This window comes from Pseudoliparis swirei, chromosome 6 (assembly GCF_029220125.1).
Source record: "Pseudoliparis swirei isolate HS2019 ecotype Mariana Trench chromosome 6, NWPU_hadal_v1, whole genome shotgun sequence".
Taxonomy (NCBI): Eukaryota; Metazoa; Chordata; class Actinopteri; order Perciformes; family Liparidae; genus Pseudoliparis; species Pseudoliparis swirei.
This window is the reverse complement of record NC_079393.1, coordinates 2,260,347-2,277,127: the sequence shown is the minus strand read 5'-3', so window position 1 is coordinate 2,277,127 and position 16,781 is coordinate 2,260,347. Positions and strand designations below refer to the sequence as shown.

The 16,781-nt window shown below is 43.9% G+C and overlaps 2 protein-coding genes across 5 annotated transcripts in view; both read right to left on the bottom strand.

Annotated features, from left to right (window-relative positions):
- The window catches only part of glg1a (golgi glycoprotein 1a), a 29,625-nt gene extending 17,690 nt beyond the window's left edge, over positions 1-11,935 (bottom strand). For both annotated transcript variants that reach the window (XM_056416406.1, XM_056416407.1), the window contains exons 1-6: positions 11,500-11,935; positions 3,044-3,073; positions 2,839-2,925; positions 2,504-2,719; positions 545-748; positions 218-289 (exon numbers count right to left, since the gene is read on the bottom strand). In XM_056416406.1, the coding sequence (XP_056272381.1) occupies positions 218-289; positions 545-748; positions 2,504-2,719; positions 2,839-2,925; positions 3,044-3,073; positions 11,500-11,835 (945 nt within the window). In that variant the 5' untranslated portion in view covers positions 11,836-11,935. The remainder of the gene's footprint in view (positions 1-217; positions 290-544; positions 749-2,503; positions 2,720-2,838; positions 2,926-3,043; positions 3,074-11,499) is intronic.
- Positions 11,936-16,501: 4,566 nt separating this feature from the next.
- rfwd3 (ring finger and WD repeat domain 3) overlaps positions 16,502-16,781 on the bottom strand; it is a 12,677-nt gene continuing 12,397 nt past the window's right edge. For all 3 annotated transcript variants that reach the window (XM_056416409.1, XM_056416408.1, XM_056416410.1), the window contains exon 12: positions 16,502-16,761. In XM_056416409.1, the coding sequence (XP_056272384.1) occupies positions 16,618-16,761 (144 nt within the window). In that variant the 3' untranslated portion in view covers positions 16,502-16,617. The remainder of the gene's footprint in view (positions 16,762-16,781) is intronic.

Genomic DNA, 16,781 nt, shown 5'->3' with positions numbered 1-16,781 from the left:
AGTCAAATAAAAAGTTAAAATCAAAGTTAACTCTTATAATTAGAATTGAACTCAACTGAAATGTTTCTTTTAATAAGATCCGTTTATGATCTGGTAAATAAAGAAGGACATAAAAATAATCTATATTTCCTGTTCAATCACTTTTAAAGTTTCCATCTTGAATGTTTTCGACCTTGTGACCTCTGCGGTCTCACGTGACCTCTGAGGTGTCACTCACCCGCTCCGTCAACGCCTCCTCAAACTTGTGGTTGAAAAGACATTTGTAGACGCGTCCCTCTCCGGCCAGAGTCTGGAAACAATAAGAACAATAAAAATACAAACAATAACCGAATCTGGAGAGACGATTCATTCTAATGAGTATATATATATATATATATATATATATAAATTAATACAGATAAATGAGTAAATATCTAAATATATATAAATAAATAAATATATATATCCTATTTAAATACATATATAGATAAATAAATCTAAATCTAAATAAATACATATATAAATAAAAATAAATAAATATAATATAATATAAATAAACTCTGACCTTCTCACAGAAGCGCTCCCGGTCCTCGCGGCAGGAGAAGTACAGGTATCGGTCCAGGTGGAAGTCGTCTGACGAGAGCTCGGCGACCCTCATGATGGACTTCTTACACTCGTCTTTGATGGGGTGAGACCCCGGCTGCTCCTCGGCCTCCCGCACCAAGCCCTTCTCCAGGCAGGCGATGACCTCACCCTGGGAGTGGACGTCCTGCACAAGGGGGCAAAGGTCAGCGAAAACTGTTTCAGCCATTTTCATCGACACATCTTAACCACTGCATCGGTCCTGTTGAACAGGATGGAGGGAGAAAGATTACGTAAATATCAATAAATACATAAATATGGGACTAATACAGGAATAAATTAATACATGTTTGAATACATAGAATAACATTCTGAAATGTATACTGAAATAAATAAATGCTGAAATAAATCAATACAAGTTAAATAAATAAATGTTTGAATATATAAAATGACATTCTGAAGTTAATACTGAAATAAATGAATGCTGAAAATAACAAATACAATTTAAATAAATAAATACAAGTTAAATAAATAAATGTTGTAATAAATAAATACAAGTTAAATAAATAAATGCTGAAATAGATATTGAAATAAATACATTTATGGATAAATAAAAGGTTGATAGTCAAAAAGGACATAAATACATCTATTTATTTGTACATTTAGTTCGTCTCCATTTATTTCATTTAGTTATTTCAGCATTTAAATATTTCAGTATTTATTTATTCATTTATCTATGCATGTGTTTATCTATTTATACTTAACACCACTTCTGTCTTCCATACTTAATTCAATTTATTTTGTTTAACCCAAAATCCCAACCTGCCCTCAGAGGGCTTTAGCACCTGTACACATACGACACCCCTGACCTTTGACCTCACATCGGAGCAGCAAAAACTCACCAAAAAAACCTACAAGCAACTATGAACTCAAACGTAGCCGCTCACGTGTCCGTTAAATCAAAAGCTTCCAGTTGAGTGATTTTAAATCAAGAAGAAGCAGAAATAAAGAGAAGATCATCTTGATGTGAAACCAGAAACGGCGTCCACACCACACAGCTCCGGTCGCTCAGCGAGTCCATGACTCACTTCCTGTGTTGCGCAATCCGGCGGCTCCGCCTTACCGAAGCGATCCGCCGTGACAGAACTCACCGATAAGGAACCGCTGACTAATATAAATAATGTGCTGCCGAGTTCTAATTGTGCCAGCGTGATACATCCCATAATAAGCGCGTCCAACGGGCTTATAAAAGGTTTAGCTCGGCAGCAGGAGGAGAACACGTCGCTCTGTCGGGGTTCCTACGCTTTTATTTATTCATTGAAGACCACCAGCATACATAATATACACATACACATTTTAGATGAGTATATATATACATATTTATTTTAGATGAGTATATTTATATATACATATATATTAGATTATATATATCTAAATATATTTTAGATTATATATATATATTTTAGATGAGTATATACATATATAGATTTTAGATTAGTATATATATTTATATCTTAGATTAGTATATATATTAATATATATATGTATTTAAATATATACAAATATATATGTCCTCTATATATATATATATATTTGACACATACATATATATAAATAAATATAATATATTTATATACATCTTCTCTTTAAAAATAAATATTATATATATATATGAATATATATAGAGATTATATATATATATATATATCTCTCGAGCTTAGGCCTTCAGCTCCTCTTCCTCGTGTCCACACACTTCATGTCGTTGCAGGAAGGAAGTGAAGAAGCACCGACATGATGACAGACAGTTTGAGGGAAACAGAACGATTAACTCGCCCGATGCCCGTCGGCACATCCGACCTGAACCCTGGTCCGCTGCTTCCAGGCCAGACGTTTAAGAAACAAACCCGGTGCAGAACCAGAAGCAGAAGGAGAACCCCCTCACCTTCTCCCCGGTGCTGATGCTGCCGCAGCGCAGCGAGTTGATGTCCTCTCGGCACTTGTCCATGAAGCCACAGATGAGCCGGTAGTCGCTGAACACGATGCTGGTCATCTTGGTGATGTACTGGTTGCACTGGTAGTCGCTGATGTTGCCCCGGTGGTCCACCAGGCACGACACCAGGTAGCCCTTCCCCAGCTCCTCCGTGGAGCACTCCTTCATCTGTGTGTGTGTGTGTGTGTGGGGGGGGGGGGGGGGGTCAACAGAAAGCTTCTCATAGATCTATTGATCAGTGACGGGACTCTCGACCTCCAGGAGGGGCCTGAGGTCCACAGACTGACCTCAGAGATGGTGGTCTTGCAGACCTCCACGGCCAAAGACTCGAACTTTGGGTCGGTGGTCAGGTTGAGCTTGTAGTTCCACAACAGCTGGAGGAGGAGAGGAGGAGGAGGAGAAAAAGAGCAAAGAGAGAACTTTGAGCTCAAGAAAGACACAGTGTATGCTGGGAAGGTTTTTTTTTTTTTTTAAGGAAGCAAGGAAACTTACATGGTTGCATTCGGCTGCAATCTCAGTTTCCTAAAAGAGACGGAGAGAAGAGAGCAGGATTTAGAATGAACTTCTATACAACCAGAGGAGTCGCCCCCTGGTGGTCAGGAGAGAGAATGCAGCTTGAACACATGGAGCATATACTTCTATACAACCAGAGGAGTCGCCCCCTGGTGGTCAATAGAGAGAATCTGAGGTGAGTGGAGATGTTGACCCGAGGTACCGAGGCTCTGTTGGTCGAGACAGGAAGTCAAAGTCCTCTAACCAGAGAAAACTAAATCACTGCTGTATTCCTATGACAGAGAGAGTGTGTGTGTGTGTGTGTGTGTGTGTGTGTGTTTACCAAAATGGCGGCTGAGCCACAGGCCATAAATAGTCTGTATGTGTGTGTGCGTCTGAATATTCATGCGTGTTCCATAAGTATGAAAACTCTGCTCTCCACACGGACATTGAACGCGTCTCACTGAGTAAACAGCGCTGACTGGTCATCTGAGGTGAAGTTAAACTCCAGGAAATGGATCGCAAAAGAATAAATCAACCCGTCTGGACTTACAGTCCAACTCACCGAATCAATCATGATGTCATCGTTTCACCGAGGAGCTCTGAACGTCATGTTTACTTTACAGAATTTGGTTTAAAGGACATTTTTTTATTTGTGGAGAGATTGTAAAACAAAGTTTTTGATGGAATATCACAATTACATTTTTTGGTTGCGAGAGGTTCAAGGACCATCGTAGAGATGAAAATCCGACAATAATAACGGTGTTCTCAGCTTCTGGCCATGATGGGGGGGGGGGTCTGTCTCAATAAAGAGCTGCAGCTAAATTAAACTTAATCAGATCTCCAGGATTTTCGTCTTGGGAAAAACCGTCAGGAGGTTGAGCTAAAATTGGACGAGGCTGAGAGGAAGTGACAACGCGACACACTGACCGTGTTTACATGCATTCGAATAACTGGCTTAGTCGGACTGAAATCGAATGATCCGTTTCATGTAAACACCTTTGTTCGACTGTGTGCGGTCCGACTACGATCCCATTAACACCCTGGATAACTCGATCCGATCCGGTTGATAATTCGACTATCGCGGCATGTAACGGTGAATTGGATTAGGAACTGGACTTTGCGTCTTTGCGCATGCTTGAGATCCCGCCGCCCTCCCTCCCTCCCTCCCTCCCCCCTCCCTCCCATGTCGTGACCCGGAAGTCGAAAGAGACGATAAGTTGTCACTGCCGGGAGCCTGGCCGGCAGAAAACAAACAAACAACGCTCTGGAGAACACAAGAGCCGCCACACATTTCTGGACCGAAGAGCAGACAGAATTTATGCTTAACCTTGCTCTCTGTTCGCCATCTTTCTCGTAATGTTGATGTTGTTGGTTGTTGTTGGTGGTGGTGAAGAGGTCAAGCGGAAATGGCTGTATCACCACGAGTTGTAATGAAAACAGCGCCACCTATCGTATTGGATATGACATGCTTTCAAAGGCCAATGATTAGAATTACTCACTGCCATGTATATTGGCATAAGAGCAGATCCCCCAAAGGATAGCATAGTCCGACTAAAGCAAGATTCAAATTATACCATCATGTAAACACACTGACAAAGTGATGGAGGAGGAGATGGGGGGGGGGGGGGCAAAGCAGCATCTTCATCATCTGCTTCCTGAAGCTGACGAGCATCAGTTACCGTCTCATCTCATCATCACTTACTAACCTCCAGATGAAAATGTATCTATTATACAAAAACAAATCTTTTGGGACCAGCTGGTTTCTGTCAACTTCTGATAGTGTTTCAGAGTTGACTCCTCAACCCTCTTCAAACCTCCATAACCATCCTCAGCAGTGGCGGTGCGTCCATAGAGGGCGCTAGGGCGCCGCCCCTCTTAAAATGTTGAGATGAAGAAAAAAAAAAAAAAAATCCTGTCAAAAAACATTATATACCAAATCATTTAAATAGCAAATATACCGTGTTGACGCGCTAACTGTGTGTGGGAGACCGTCAGCCTGTCAACAACCACTTAAGTTAAATGAGACATAAATAATATATCGCCACTCATCCTCACGGAGAGAAGCCCCGCCCCATTTTCGGGGCGCCGGCCCAACGTGTGTGTGCGGCAGCGAGCAAACATTTCACGGTCGTTTCGGCTTCTCATTGGCAGATGAAACGTGAATCTTGGGGCGCAAACATGTGCGCCCTGGCCAATGACATCGTTTCTTATTTCACGTGACTGGACTATTCGGCAGATCAGAGACCGGTATGTTCCCTCAGCCAGAGAGCTCCACGGAGCTACAGAGCAGGTAGCTAACGGAGCTGTTAGCTGGAGCTCAGTGAGTAATGCGCTGTTTAGTTTCCTCTGTCTGTTGTTCCAAAGTCCTGGGACTGAAACTCTCTGGACTACAACGGGGGGAGGGATCTAAAGAGCTGCAGACAAGTGTAAGAAGCATGAATCTTGCCGCAGTTATCTAGCTAACAGCATGAAGCTAACAGCATGAAGCTAACCCTGTTTGCAGAGCAGAGCAGCAGCAGGAGACCGAACTGGCATCGAAACACAACGAAGAAGTTCTGAAAAACAGACACATTCCCTCCAGAATAATGGAAACAGGCTGGTTACAGACATGATGGACTTTAACCAGAGAGTTATGGAGAAGTTTGACCACTTTAAAGAGAGGAGCTACTTTTTTTTTTACATGTAGTGGGTCTACTCTGTCAAACAGTTAGAAATGCACTCTGTTATTTCTTGTTTTCAATGTATTGTATTTTATTTTTGTTTGTTGTTCAATGATATTGTTGAGTGTTTGTGAATTTTATTTTTATGAGATATTTTTAAAAATCTGTTTCCTGCGGAAATTGCTTTCCATCTGTTGCACTTCCTGCTCCTGAGTCCCGTCTCTCCCTCACAATGGTTTTATATTGCCGAGGGTGAGTTGAGTGAAAAACGATGTCGCACTATTTTGGCTATATTCTTGAATAAAAATTAACCGTTTATGTTACATACAGTAATGGAATGTTAATACGATCCCGGCGTCCAGCTGTCGTGTCATTTAGACCGTCAAAATATACGTTTGGTGGCGGTCTCATTGAGCCACTTTGGCGCCGTTTGTTTAGCTACATCCAGTCGCCCCGACGTATATTTTCCTTGTGTAAATTGTGTTGTTTTGCGTGTATAGGAAGTGGAAGTGCAGAGACAGATCAGAAGGCAATGTGTGTTCTGTTGTCTTCTGCATGTGTTTCCCTTTTGTTCAAAGTTAGAATGTTCGCTGTTTCTGCTGAAATGACTCTAGCTCATGTAGTTATTTATTTTGTCCATTAGGGGTCTCTGTTTTCCCCTTGTATGTTACATGTCATGGTTTTTGATGAGAATTGTTATTATTTAGATTTAATGTGGTCCTGTCTTCCATGGACAATGTTTTTTTATTGCTGAGGGAAGTGGAAGTGCAGAGACAAAACAGAAGGCAAATGTGTGTGTTCTGTTGTCTTCTGCAGAATAAATAAGTGCTGGGAAAATCCACCATCTGAGCCGACTTCTTCCATGCCTGTTCCACATCAGTTACATCTGCTCTGAACCTCTTTCATGTGAGGGTGAAACTCTTTTATTTTGCAAACCTCTGAAACCAACCCATGTTCCTTAAAAGCTGCTCTGACCTCTCTCCAAAAAAGTCACAGTGTGTGTTGTTGTTTGTTGTTACGTGTTGAGCAGCTGTGTGTGTGTAAAATAAAGCTTTGTTTTTTACAATATTCTACTCAAAACCTCTCTTCTTCTCATTGTTGAGTGATATTTAAACCGCGTCGCCCAACTGCCCCCCCCCCCAAAATTCACCAGCCGCCACTGATCCTCAACCCTCCACAACCCTCCTCAACCCTCCATACCCCTCCTCAACCCTCCATAATCCTCCATACCCCTCCTCAACCCTCCATACCCCTCCTCAACCCTCCATACCCCTCCTCAACCCTCCATACCCCTCCTCAAACCTCCATAACCCTCCTCAACCCTCCATACCCCTCCTCAACCCTCCATAACCCTCCTCAACCCTCCATAACCCTCCATACCCCTCCTCAACCCTCCATAACCCTCCTCAACCCTAACCCTCCATAACCCTCCTCAACCCTCCATAACCCTCCATACCCCTCCTCAACCCTCCATAACCCTCCTCAACCCTCCATAACCCTCCATAACCCTCCTCAACCCTCCTCAACCCTCCATAACCCTCCTCAACCCTCCTCAACCCTCCATAACCCTCCTCAACCCTCCTCAACCCTCCATAACCCTTCATGACCCTCCATAACCCTCCATAATCCTCCATGACCCTCCTCAACCCTCCTCAACCCTCCTAACCTCCATACCCTCCTCACCCCTCCATAACCCTCCTCAACCCTCCTCAACCCTCCATAACCCTCCATAACCCTCCTCAACCCTCCATGACCCTCCATAACCCTCCATGACCCTCCATAACCCTCCATAACCCTCCATGACCCTCCATAACCCTCCATGACCCTCCATGACCCTCCATAACCCTCCATGACCCTCCAACCTCCATACCCTCCTCAACCCTCCATAACCCTCCATGACCCTCCATGACCCTCCATAACCCTCCATGACCCTCCATAACCCTTCATGACCCTCCATAACCCTCCATGACCCTCCATCACCCTCCATGACCCTCCATAACCCTCCTCAACCCTCCATAACCCTCCTCAACCCTCCATAACCCTCCTCAACCCTCCTCAACCCTCCATAACCCTCCTCAACCCTCCATACCCCTCCTCAACCCTCCATAACCCTCCTCAACCCTCCATACCCCTCCTCAACCCTCCATAATCCTCCATACCCCTCCTCAACCCTCCATAACCCTCCTCAACCCTCCATAACCCTCCTCAACCCTCCTCAACCCTCCATAACCCTCCTCAACCCTCCATAACCCTCCTCAACCCTCCTCAACCCTCCATAACCCTCCTCAACCCTCCATAATCCTCCATAACCCTCCTCAACCCTCCATACCCCTCCTCAACCCTCCATAACCCTCCATACCCCTCCTCAACCCTCCATAACCCTCCTCAACCCTCCATAACCCTCCATAACCCTCCATAACCCTCCTCAGCCCTCCATAACCCTCCTCAACCCTCCTCAAACCTCCGATTTGTGACAGGAAACAGTGTAAAACGTGTCGCCGTTTATCAGCCGTTGTTTTACAGAATGTGATTAAAGTAAACAGATTATTTGTGGAGTTTTTTTTAAATAACACGTAGAATAAAATGTCGTTTCGGCTGCTTTTTTCTGACGGAAGCATTCGTCAGAACTGATGCGTTCAAGGACCGTTGGAAAGATTTTTTTTATTTTTTAAACGTGACGAACGTCGGTGTTGTTTTGCCGTGGTTCAGAGGGTTAGACTCACACTTTGGGGTGAATGTCAACACGATGAGCCTGAACCTTACAGCTGAGGAAAGGCCAGGAGGACCTGGTCTCTCTTTAGAGGTCTCAGCTCCAGGGAACCGGAGCTGCGTCTGAGACCAAGGTGGTGTTCAAAGTTTCAGGCAACAGTTTGTGCTTCCTGTTCGTACACACACACACACACTAAAGAAAGGGTCTCTGGTTTGGTTCCGACCTCAGACTGAGGACCAGGAGACAAGGGTCCGGGGTCTCAACGGGTCCGTTCTCTCAAACTGAACCTCCTGATCCTCTAACTAGACCCGGAGGCTTCCGGCTGCCGACCGGCCGGAAAACCTCCGACTTCCTCTACACCACGTACACAAAACCACAGCAGGACCGGCAGCGTGGGGGGGGGGGGTCTAAAAGTAGCTCTCCAACCTCAGACCTCAACCAGGCGGCAACAACACGTCGACTCGAGGCGGATTAAGGTGGATCGAGGCGGTCGTCTAAAGAGACGGCGCCTCTCCCCCCCAAAGAGACAGAGTCAGGACGATCCGCCGTCGGAAGGCGTCGAACCTCAAGGTCGACGTTTATCTTGTTTCTCAGCTGCCGGCAACCAGAAGAGAGTTTCACGCTAAATGACTCGGCCCGAACCCAAAGGCTCGTCTCCGAGGTTCTGCTGTTGCCGAGCAGCCAATGAGCTCATCAGCCAATGAGCCAATGAGAGCGAGGGCGCCAATGAGCCAATGAGAGCGCCAATGAGCCAATGAGAGCGAGGGCGCCAATGAGCCAATGAGAGCGAGGGCGCCAATGAGCCAATGAGAGCGAGGGCGTCGTTAGGAGCTGATCTCTAGGCATTAAAAAAGGTCACAAAGCCACCGGGTGAGTTCAACTATCTCCTTCCACACTAAAGATGTCTCCTTCCACACTAAAGATGTCTCCTTCCACACTAAAGATATCTCCTTCCACACTAAAGATATCTTCTTCCACACTAAAGATATCTTCTTCCACACTAAAGATGTCTCCTTCCCACTAAAGATGTCTCCTTCCACACTAAAGAAGTCTCCTTTCACACTAAAGAAGTCTCCTTAAAGATGTCTCCTTCCACACTAAAGATATCTCCTTCCACACTAAAGAAGTCTCCTTCCACACTAAAGATGTCTCCTTAAAGATGTCTCCTTCCACACTAAAGATGTCTCCTTCCACACTAAAGACATCTCCTTCCACACTAAAGAAGTCTCCTTAAAGATGTCTCCTTCCACACTAAAGATATCTCTTCTATCAGACTTCAGTCGGTCCGATACCAGCAGAACAAAAACAAAATGATGAATTTAACCACACAAACGGCTGCAAGTGAACACAACGCCCGTGATCTGTTCTCGGTGTTGAATAAGGCCGAGGTCGCAGTTCCGAGTTACGCGACGACCCAAAGACGGACGCCGAGAACCAATCACGTCGCTCGCCCGTGTGCTGAGACGTGGACGCGGCGAGTAAGCGACGCCCCGCCCTCCTCAAACAGCGGCCTGTTGACGGATTATGAATAAATAACATCGCCGGTCCACTTCCTCCGATGTCATACGACCTTTACGTTAAAACGTCATTCAACCGTTTTCTTCACTTTCCTCTGTTTTTTATTGTAATAGTGAGAATATCTTTTTGAATTTTTAAGACTTAAAACTAGTCGGTTTTACCACCGTTTGTTTGATCTTTTGACCAACGGATTCGTTAAAGTGTTCTTGTTTGTTCTGGAAACAGAAAGACGCCCTTCTTATTTTAGGTCATTTGACTTTAAGCTTTATTTATCACAGGCAAACAGTTTGGATTTAAGAGTTAATGTGTATATATATATATATATTATATATATATAGTGATCAGCGTCAGAAACACACCAGGGCAAAACTGCCCCTAAGATATAAATTTTTTTTAAATGCCCTCATAATTTCCTCTAATAATTCTGATAATTTAAAGGCCTTTAGTTGTTGTTCTTTGTTGTGTGTCCTATCTGTATTGCCTGTACTGTACTCACACAAAAATCAATAAAAATCATTTTAAATTATAAAAAAAGAAAGTTATAATTGTTAATAGTTGTTTAAAAAATGTAACAAGAATAAATAACCACATAGAAATAAGAATAACATGTTTGTTTGTTTGTTTTGTTATCATCATTTTTAATCCGTAGAGTATTGCCTAATAGTTTTATAATTGCAATTTTGGTGACAACTGCTCATATACTGTAAGCCTAAATAAATATATTTATTATTTTTAAAAAGTGCCCCCAATTTCTTTTGAAATGCCCCTGGATTTTAGTCACTGGGGTGAAAAGTTGCTCCCTAAAAAATATGTACATTTCCTACCCTGATTTTATGAATAATAAGCCAAAATTCAAGGTCGTAAGAGTCTTTTCTGCCACTTTAACCCAGAATGAAGGCACTGTGGTCGGGGAGCAATTGGAGGCTTTAGCCGGTGCCCGGTTACCGAGCCGGTGACACGTGTTGTGTACACACGAGCTCCCGTTACACCTGCGTGTTGCCCAACACTCAGCACCGTGCATGAATTAACAGCTTTCGGTCTCACTCTCGAGCCCCGTCACGAAGCGTCGGTTTTTACGCTCCCCCCCCACCCTGTGTTAAGTCACCGGGCAAACACACCGGTGAACCACCACGTCTTTGGGGTCAATTCGGCGCACAGGAAGACGAAGAAGAATTAAAAAAACACACACGCGCGCGCTCTTCCCACACACAACCGTATATCAACCCGCTGCCTCCGCGTGATGCGTTCGAGACCTCTAAACCCGTGAAGCGACGAGTCGCGAACCGGCGCGTCGTGAAGAAGAAGACGCGCGCGACGTTCGTGTCGTTGCGTCACGCCGAACGGACAAGCGGGTCGCGACCCGTTTAAATACCCGTTCGACGTTTTTCGCCACGAAGCGACATTTTGATGACGTCACCGCGAGCTTTTAAATCGCTTCATTTTCTAGCGAGGTTCGCGCGTGACGTCCTCGCGCGAGCGGTCCCCGGCTGACGGCGGCGGCCACACCGCGGCACACCCTGCTCCTTCTCCCCGCAGAACGAGACCCCACGCCCCGCCAACGTTACCTCCTTCCGGTCCTGGAGGCACTCCAGCACGGCCAGGTTGTTGTTCCACGAGTGCTTGGGGCACAGCCGGGTCAGGTCCTCCCTGCACACCCCCTCTTCGGCCAACTTCCAGCCGGCAGAGCGCTTGCGAGGCGGCGAGGCCCCGGCGCCCGGGTTCCTCTCCGCCGCGGCTACCGGGATCCTCTCCGCCGCGGGCCCCGGGCCTCCGGCGGGTTTCTGCGGGCTGTCGGCGTTCAGGGCGAGTTTGGCCATCGCGTTGTTTTGCCCTCGAGTCGGAAGCGACGAGAAGACGCAGATCAAAAGCAGCAGAAGAGGAACACGTATACAGTCCGCCATCTTCACGGAGCCAGTCAGCCTGCTGCTGCGTTCAGGGGCCGTGGGTGATATGAGTACTGCGAGTAGAAAGTTGTAGATGGGTTTCTTTCTCTTTTTTTTCTTCTTTCGAGGATGGCCCTGGACTATGGAGGACAGAATATTAATTAAGTGTAAATAAATACAGGAATAAATGAATGCTTCAATACATGTATATAAAAAATGAATCCATACGTACAAGAATACATGAATAAACCATTAATAAATGTATTTAAAAAATACAGGAATAAATGAATAAACCATTAATACATATATAAATAAATACAGGAATAAAATAATGCATCAATACATGTAAAAAAAAAAAAAAGGATATAAATAAATGAACAATTAATAAATGTAGAAATAAATAAATGCATCAATACATATACCAAATAAATACAGGAATAAACAACCATAAATAAATGTAGAAATAAATACAGGAATAAAATAACGCAAAATACATGAACAAATATATCCATCAATTTATAAATAAATACTGGGAAGTAATATAAAAAGCAAAAATAAATACAGGTATAAATAAACCATTAATAACTAGACAAATAAATAAAATATATGAATGCTAATGCATATACATACATATGTATAAGTATACATATGTATATATATATAGACATATGCATGTCTATACATATATACATGGATATACATGTATATATACACACATAAACATGTATATCATATATATGTATAAACGTTGCTGTATATAGCTTTCTTTATGTGCAGTGCATATGTGTATATATATGCGCACATGTATAACACATTGTTTATGGACACATATACTGTATATACATTTATATGTGTATAAATATTGCTATTATATATGTATATACATATGTAAATGTTTGTTTATAAATGTGTAGATTTATATGTATAAATACTTTAAAATCTAAATATGTGTATATATATTAATATGTATGTATAAATATATATATATATATATGCAGTATATATATTTTTAGCCTGAGTCACATGACGTCTTCCTGTGACCTGGAAGCAGAAACGGTGACAACATGCTGTGAAAAAGTGAAGAATTAAAGAAATGAATTAAAGCGTCATCTGAAATCCCATAAAAACATGAAGAGCATTCAAATACATTTCACCAAACTTCATCACCAAAACAAATATTATTTCATCATTATTTTATCACCTCAACCCACCGTGAGCCGAGCTTCAGACTGGATTCACCAGTCCTGAAGTAGGAATCTACCAGCGAGCCCTGAAGGCATCACCACTGGTAGAAAACACTGTTCCTAGAATGGAGCCATCCCATAATAAGCTTCATCGAGAGCACCGAGTGACTCTTTTGTCAAAAGAATTTACACAAGAGTTTTAATTCCTTTTAAAGTTCACATTAAGAAACCTTTTGTTTTATTTGTATTTATTAGTAAAATATGTTGCGTAAGAATTGAAGCGTCACTGAGATCCTCATTAAAATACGACAACACAATATAAATTATTCTCCACTAATATAACCTTTTATTATAAAACTCAAGTGCATTTTAATTTTTAATTAAAGGGACATTTTAACACCCCAAAGTTGGTTTATGGAGCTTTTGAGGGGCCAACACAATAATCTACTGTCCCTTTCAATGAGGTCATATACAAATAGAGTTGCTAAAACATCTACAAAGATACGATCTGTAAACCTTGAATTATATTTTCAACAGTGGAAACCATCCACTCCGAAGACTTTCGTTAAAAATAACTCGGCATTTTTATTAACTTTGAAGTCATACACAAAAACAGTGGATAGCAAATATACACAAATAACTTCCTCCAGAGAAGAATAGGAGTCAAAATGTACAACGGCAGCTGAGACCTTTGGCACTTAATGATCAGGTGGAAACAAGATGGAGGACGACGGGAGGAGGACCCAACGAGTCAGAGAACCCAACAAATCAGAGAACCCAACAAGTAAGAGAACCCAACGAGTCAGAGAACCCAATGAGTCAGAGGACCCAACAAGTCAGGACCCAACGAGTCAGAGAACCCAACAAGTTAAAGAACCCAACGAGTCAGAGGACCCAACAAGTCAGAACCCAATGAGTCAGAGAACCCAACAAGTCAGAACCCAACCAGTCAGAACCCAACGAGTCAGAGAACCTTTTATCTGACGTTTAAAGTGGAGAAGAAATCATCTTAAAAGTGAATCTAATCGAGTTTGAACCCATTCACCACAAACCACTGACATTTTGAAGTCCTGTTTCCGTTAGCCATGGACTTCCGTTGCCGATGTCCCCGGTGGGTTCAAGGTCCCTCAGACGTCCCAAACCTCAGTTGTCTGACCAGATTAGACACAAAAAATGCCATCCTTCAATATGTCAGGTTTTTGGAAGCAAAATGTGTCAAAATCCTTTAAAAAAAAACTTCCAGCAGGTGAAACGCCTTTCTCTTTGTTTATTGTTGTAATACCGACGTCCGCCACAAGAGGCCGAAGTGTAACTCCACCATGTTCTAAACGAGACTAAAAGCATTCTCGTTTTCTTCCGGGTGAGTTTTTGATTTCAATGTAAACACGAGGAACACGTATGTCATGTTAGAAAGTCTGATTTAGAACGAGGGGTTTAGGCCGTGTGCCTCTTGTGGTCAAAATTAATATTACAACAACAAACCAACAGGAACCGGTGGGACGAACATTTTGGTAGCTTCCTGGAAAAGGGATGGAATATGGAAACGGGGGAGGATATGATTTGGAAAATGTTCAGCATCGATGAACACACGCGAAACCAGTGATGATGGTTCTTTAATCCTCTAAAGTTTGAAAAAAGAAACATTTATTTTTTATTTTTCTTCCTACTTCTCAACAGATACGAGTTTAACTTAATTTCTCTAATGTTTGAAAACTCCAGACTCCATCACAGTGAAGTCTCACTATGACTCTATATATATAGTCAGTCAGGCTCTGATTAATCTGTGACACATGATCAATGCAAACCAGAGATCAGAGACGAAACTACATTCTTTAAATATTAAAAAAATGCGAAATATTTTGGCTTTCTGCGTCTTTTGAGATCACAAACTGAATATTTTCGACGACGAAGAGTAGTACCTATGACGAAGGGTAGATGACGAAGGGTAGAGGATGAAGGCTAGAGGATGAAGGGTAGAGGATGAAGGGTAGAGGATGAAGGGTAGAGGATGAAGGCTAGAGGATGAAGGGTAGAGGTCAGGATGAAGGCTAGAGGATGAAGGGTAGAGAATGAAGGGTAGAGGACGAAGGCTAGAGGACGAAGGCTAGAGGATGAAGGGTAGAGAATGAAGGGTAGAGGACGAAGGCTAGAGGACGAAGGCTAGAGGATGAAGGGTAGAGAATGAAGGGTAGAGGACGAAGTGTAGAGAATGAAGGGTAGAGGATGAAGGGTAGAGAATGAAGGGTAGAGGATGAAGGGTAGAGAATGAAGGGTAGAGGACGAAGGGTAGAGAATGAAGGGTAGAGAATGAAGGGTAGAGGACGAAGGGTAGAGAATGAAGGGTAGAGAATGAAGGGTAGAGGACGAAGGGTAGAGAATGAAGGGTAGAGGACGAAAGGTAGAGGATGAAGGGTAGAGGACGAAGGGTAGAGGATGAAGGGTAGATGACGAAGGGTAGAGGATGAAGGGTAGATGACGAAGGGTAGAGGATGAAGGGTAGATGACGAAGGGTAGAGAATGAAGGGTAGAGGACGAAGGGTAGAGAATGAAGGGTAGAGGACGAAGGGTAGAGAATGAAGGGTAGAGGACGAAGGGTAGAGGACGAAGGGTAGAGAATGAAGGGTAGAGAACGAAGGGTAGAGAACGAAGGGTAGAGGACGAAGGGTAGAGAATGAAGGGTAGAGGACGAAGGGTAGAGGACGAAGGGTAGAGGACGAAGGGTAGAGAATGAAGGGTAGAGGACGAAGGGTAGAGAATGAAGGGTAGAGGACGAAGGGTAGATGACGAAGGGTAGAGGACGAAGGGTAGAGGACGAAGGGTAGAGGACGAAGGGTAGATGACGAAGGGTAGAGGACGAAGGGTAGAGAATGAAGGGTAGAGGATGAAGGGTAGAGAATGAAGGGTAGAGGACGAAGGGTAGAGGACGAAGGGTAGAGAACGAAGGGTAGAGGACGAAGGGTAGAGGACGAAGGGTAGAGAATGAAGGGTAGAGGATGAAGGGTAGATGACGAAGGGTAGAGAATGAAGGGTAGATGACGAAGGGTAGAGGACGAAGGGTAGAGGACGAAGGGTAGAGGACGAAGGGTAGAGAACGAAGGGTAGAGGACGAAGGGTAGAGGACGAAGGGTAGAGGATGAAGGGTAGATGACGAAGGGTAGATGACGAAGGGTAGAGGACGAAGGGTAGAGAACGAAGGGTAGATGACGAAGGGTAGAGGACGAAGGGTAGACGATGATGACTGTGATAGATTGATTTACTTTACTGAAATGAATGAGGCTCAATGGCTGAGAAAACAGAACCTGGAACCTGAAAGTCGTAAAAAGAGACATCATGGCCCCGTCAGTCCTCTCACACCTGGCGGCCTCTGGCCTTTCTGTGCAGGTCAAAGGTCACAGGTCACCAGCCGGGCAGCAACGTGGACGTTTGGCCCAAAGTCACAGAAACAAAGTGAGACGTTTGTTTCCTCCGGTCGATTCCGTTCAGGAATCAGATTCTTAAGATAAAAGTTGAGCAGCATTTTATTTTCCACACAGACGGCGTCCTCTCCTTGTCTATTGTTGTTGTTATTGTTGTTATTGTCTGGTTTGAGGGCGAGCGAGAGAGAGAGATCCCTGGTTCACTCCCACCTGTAGAGCTTCAGCATCTTCTCGGTCAGGGAGGCCAGGAAGTGATCACCGTTCAGAGAGAACGGAGAGATGTCCAACACCGGGAGGTCAGCCGGGAGCTTCTGGAGGAGAGCCCCACTGGAGGCATCCCACACCTGGGGAGGGGTGGGGAGGA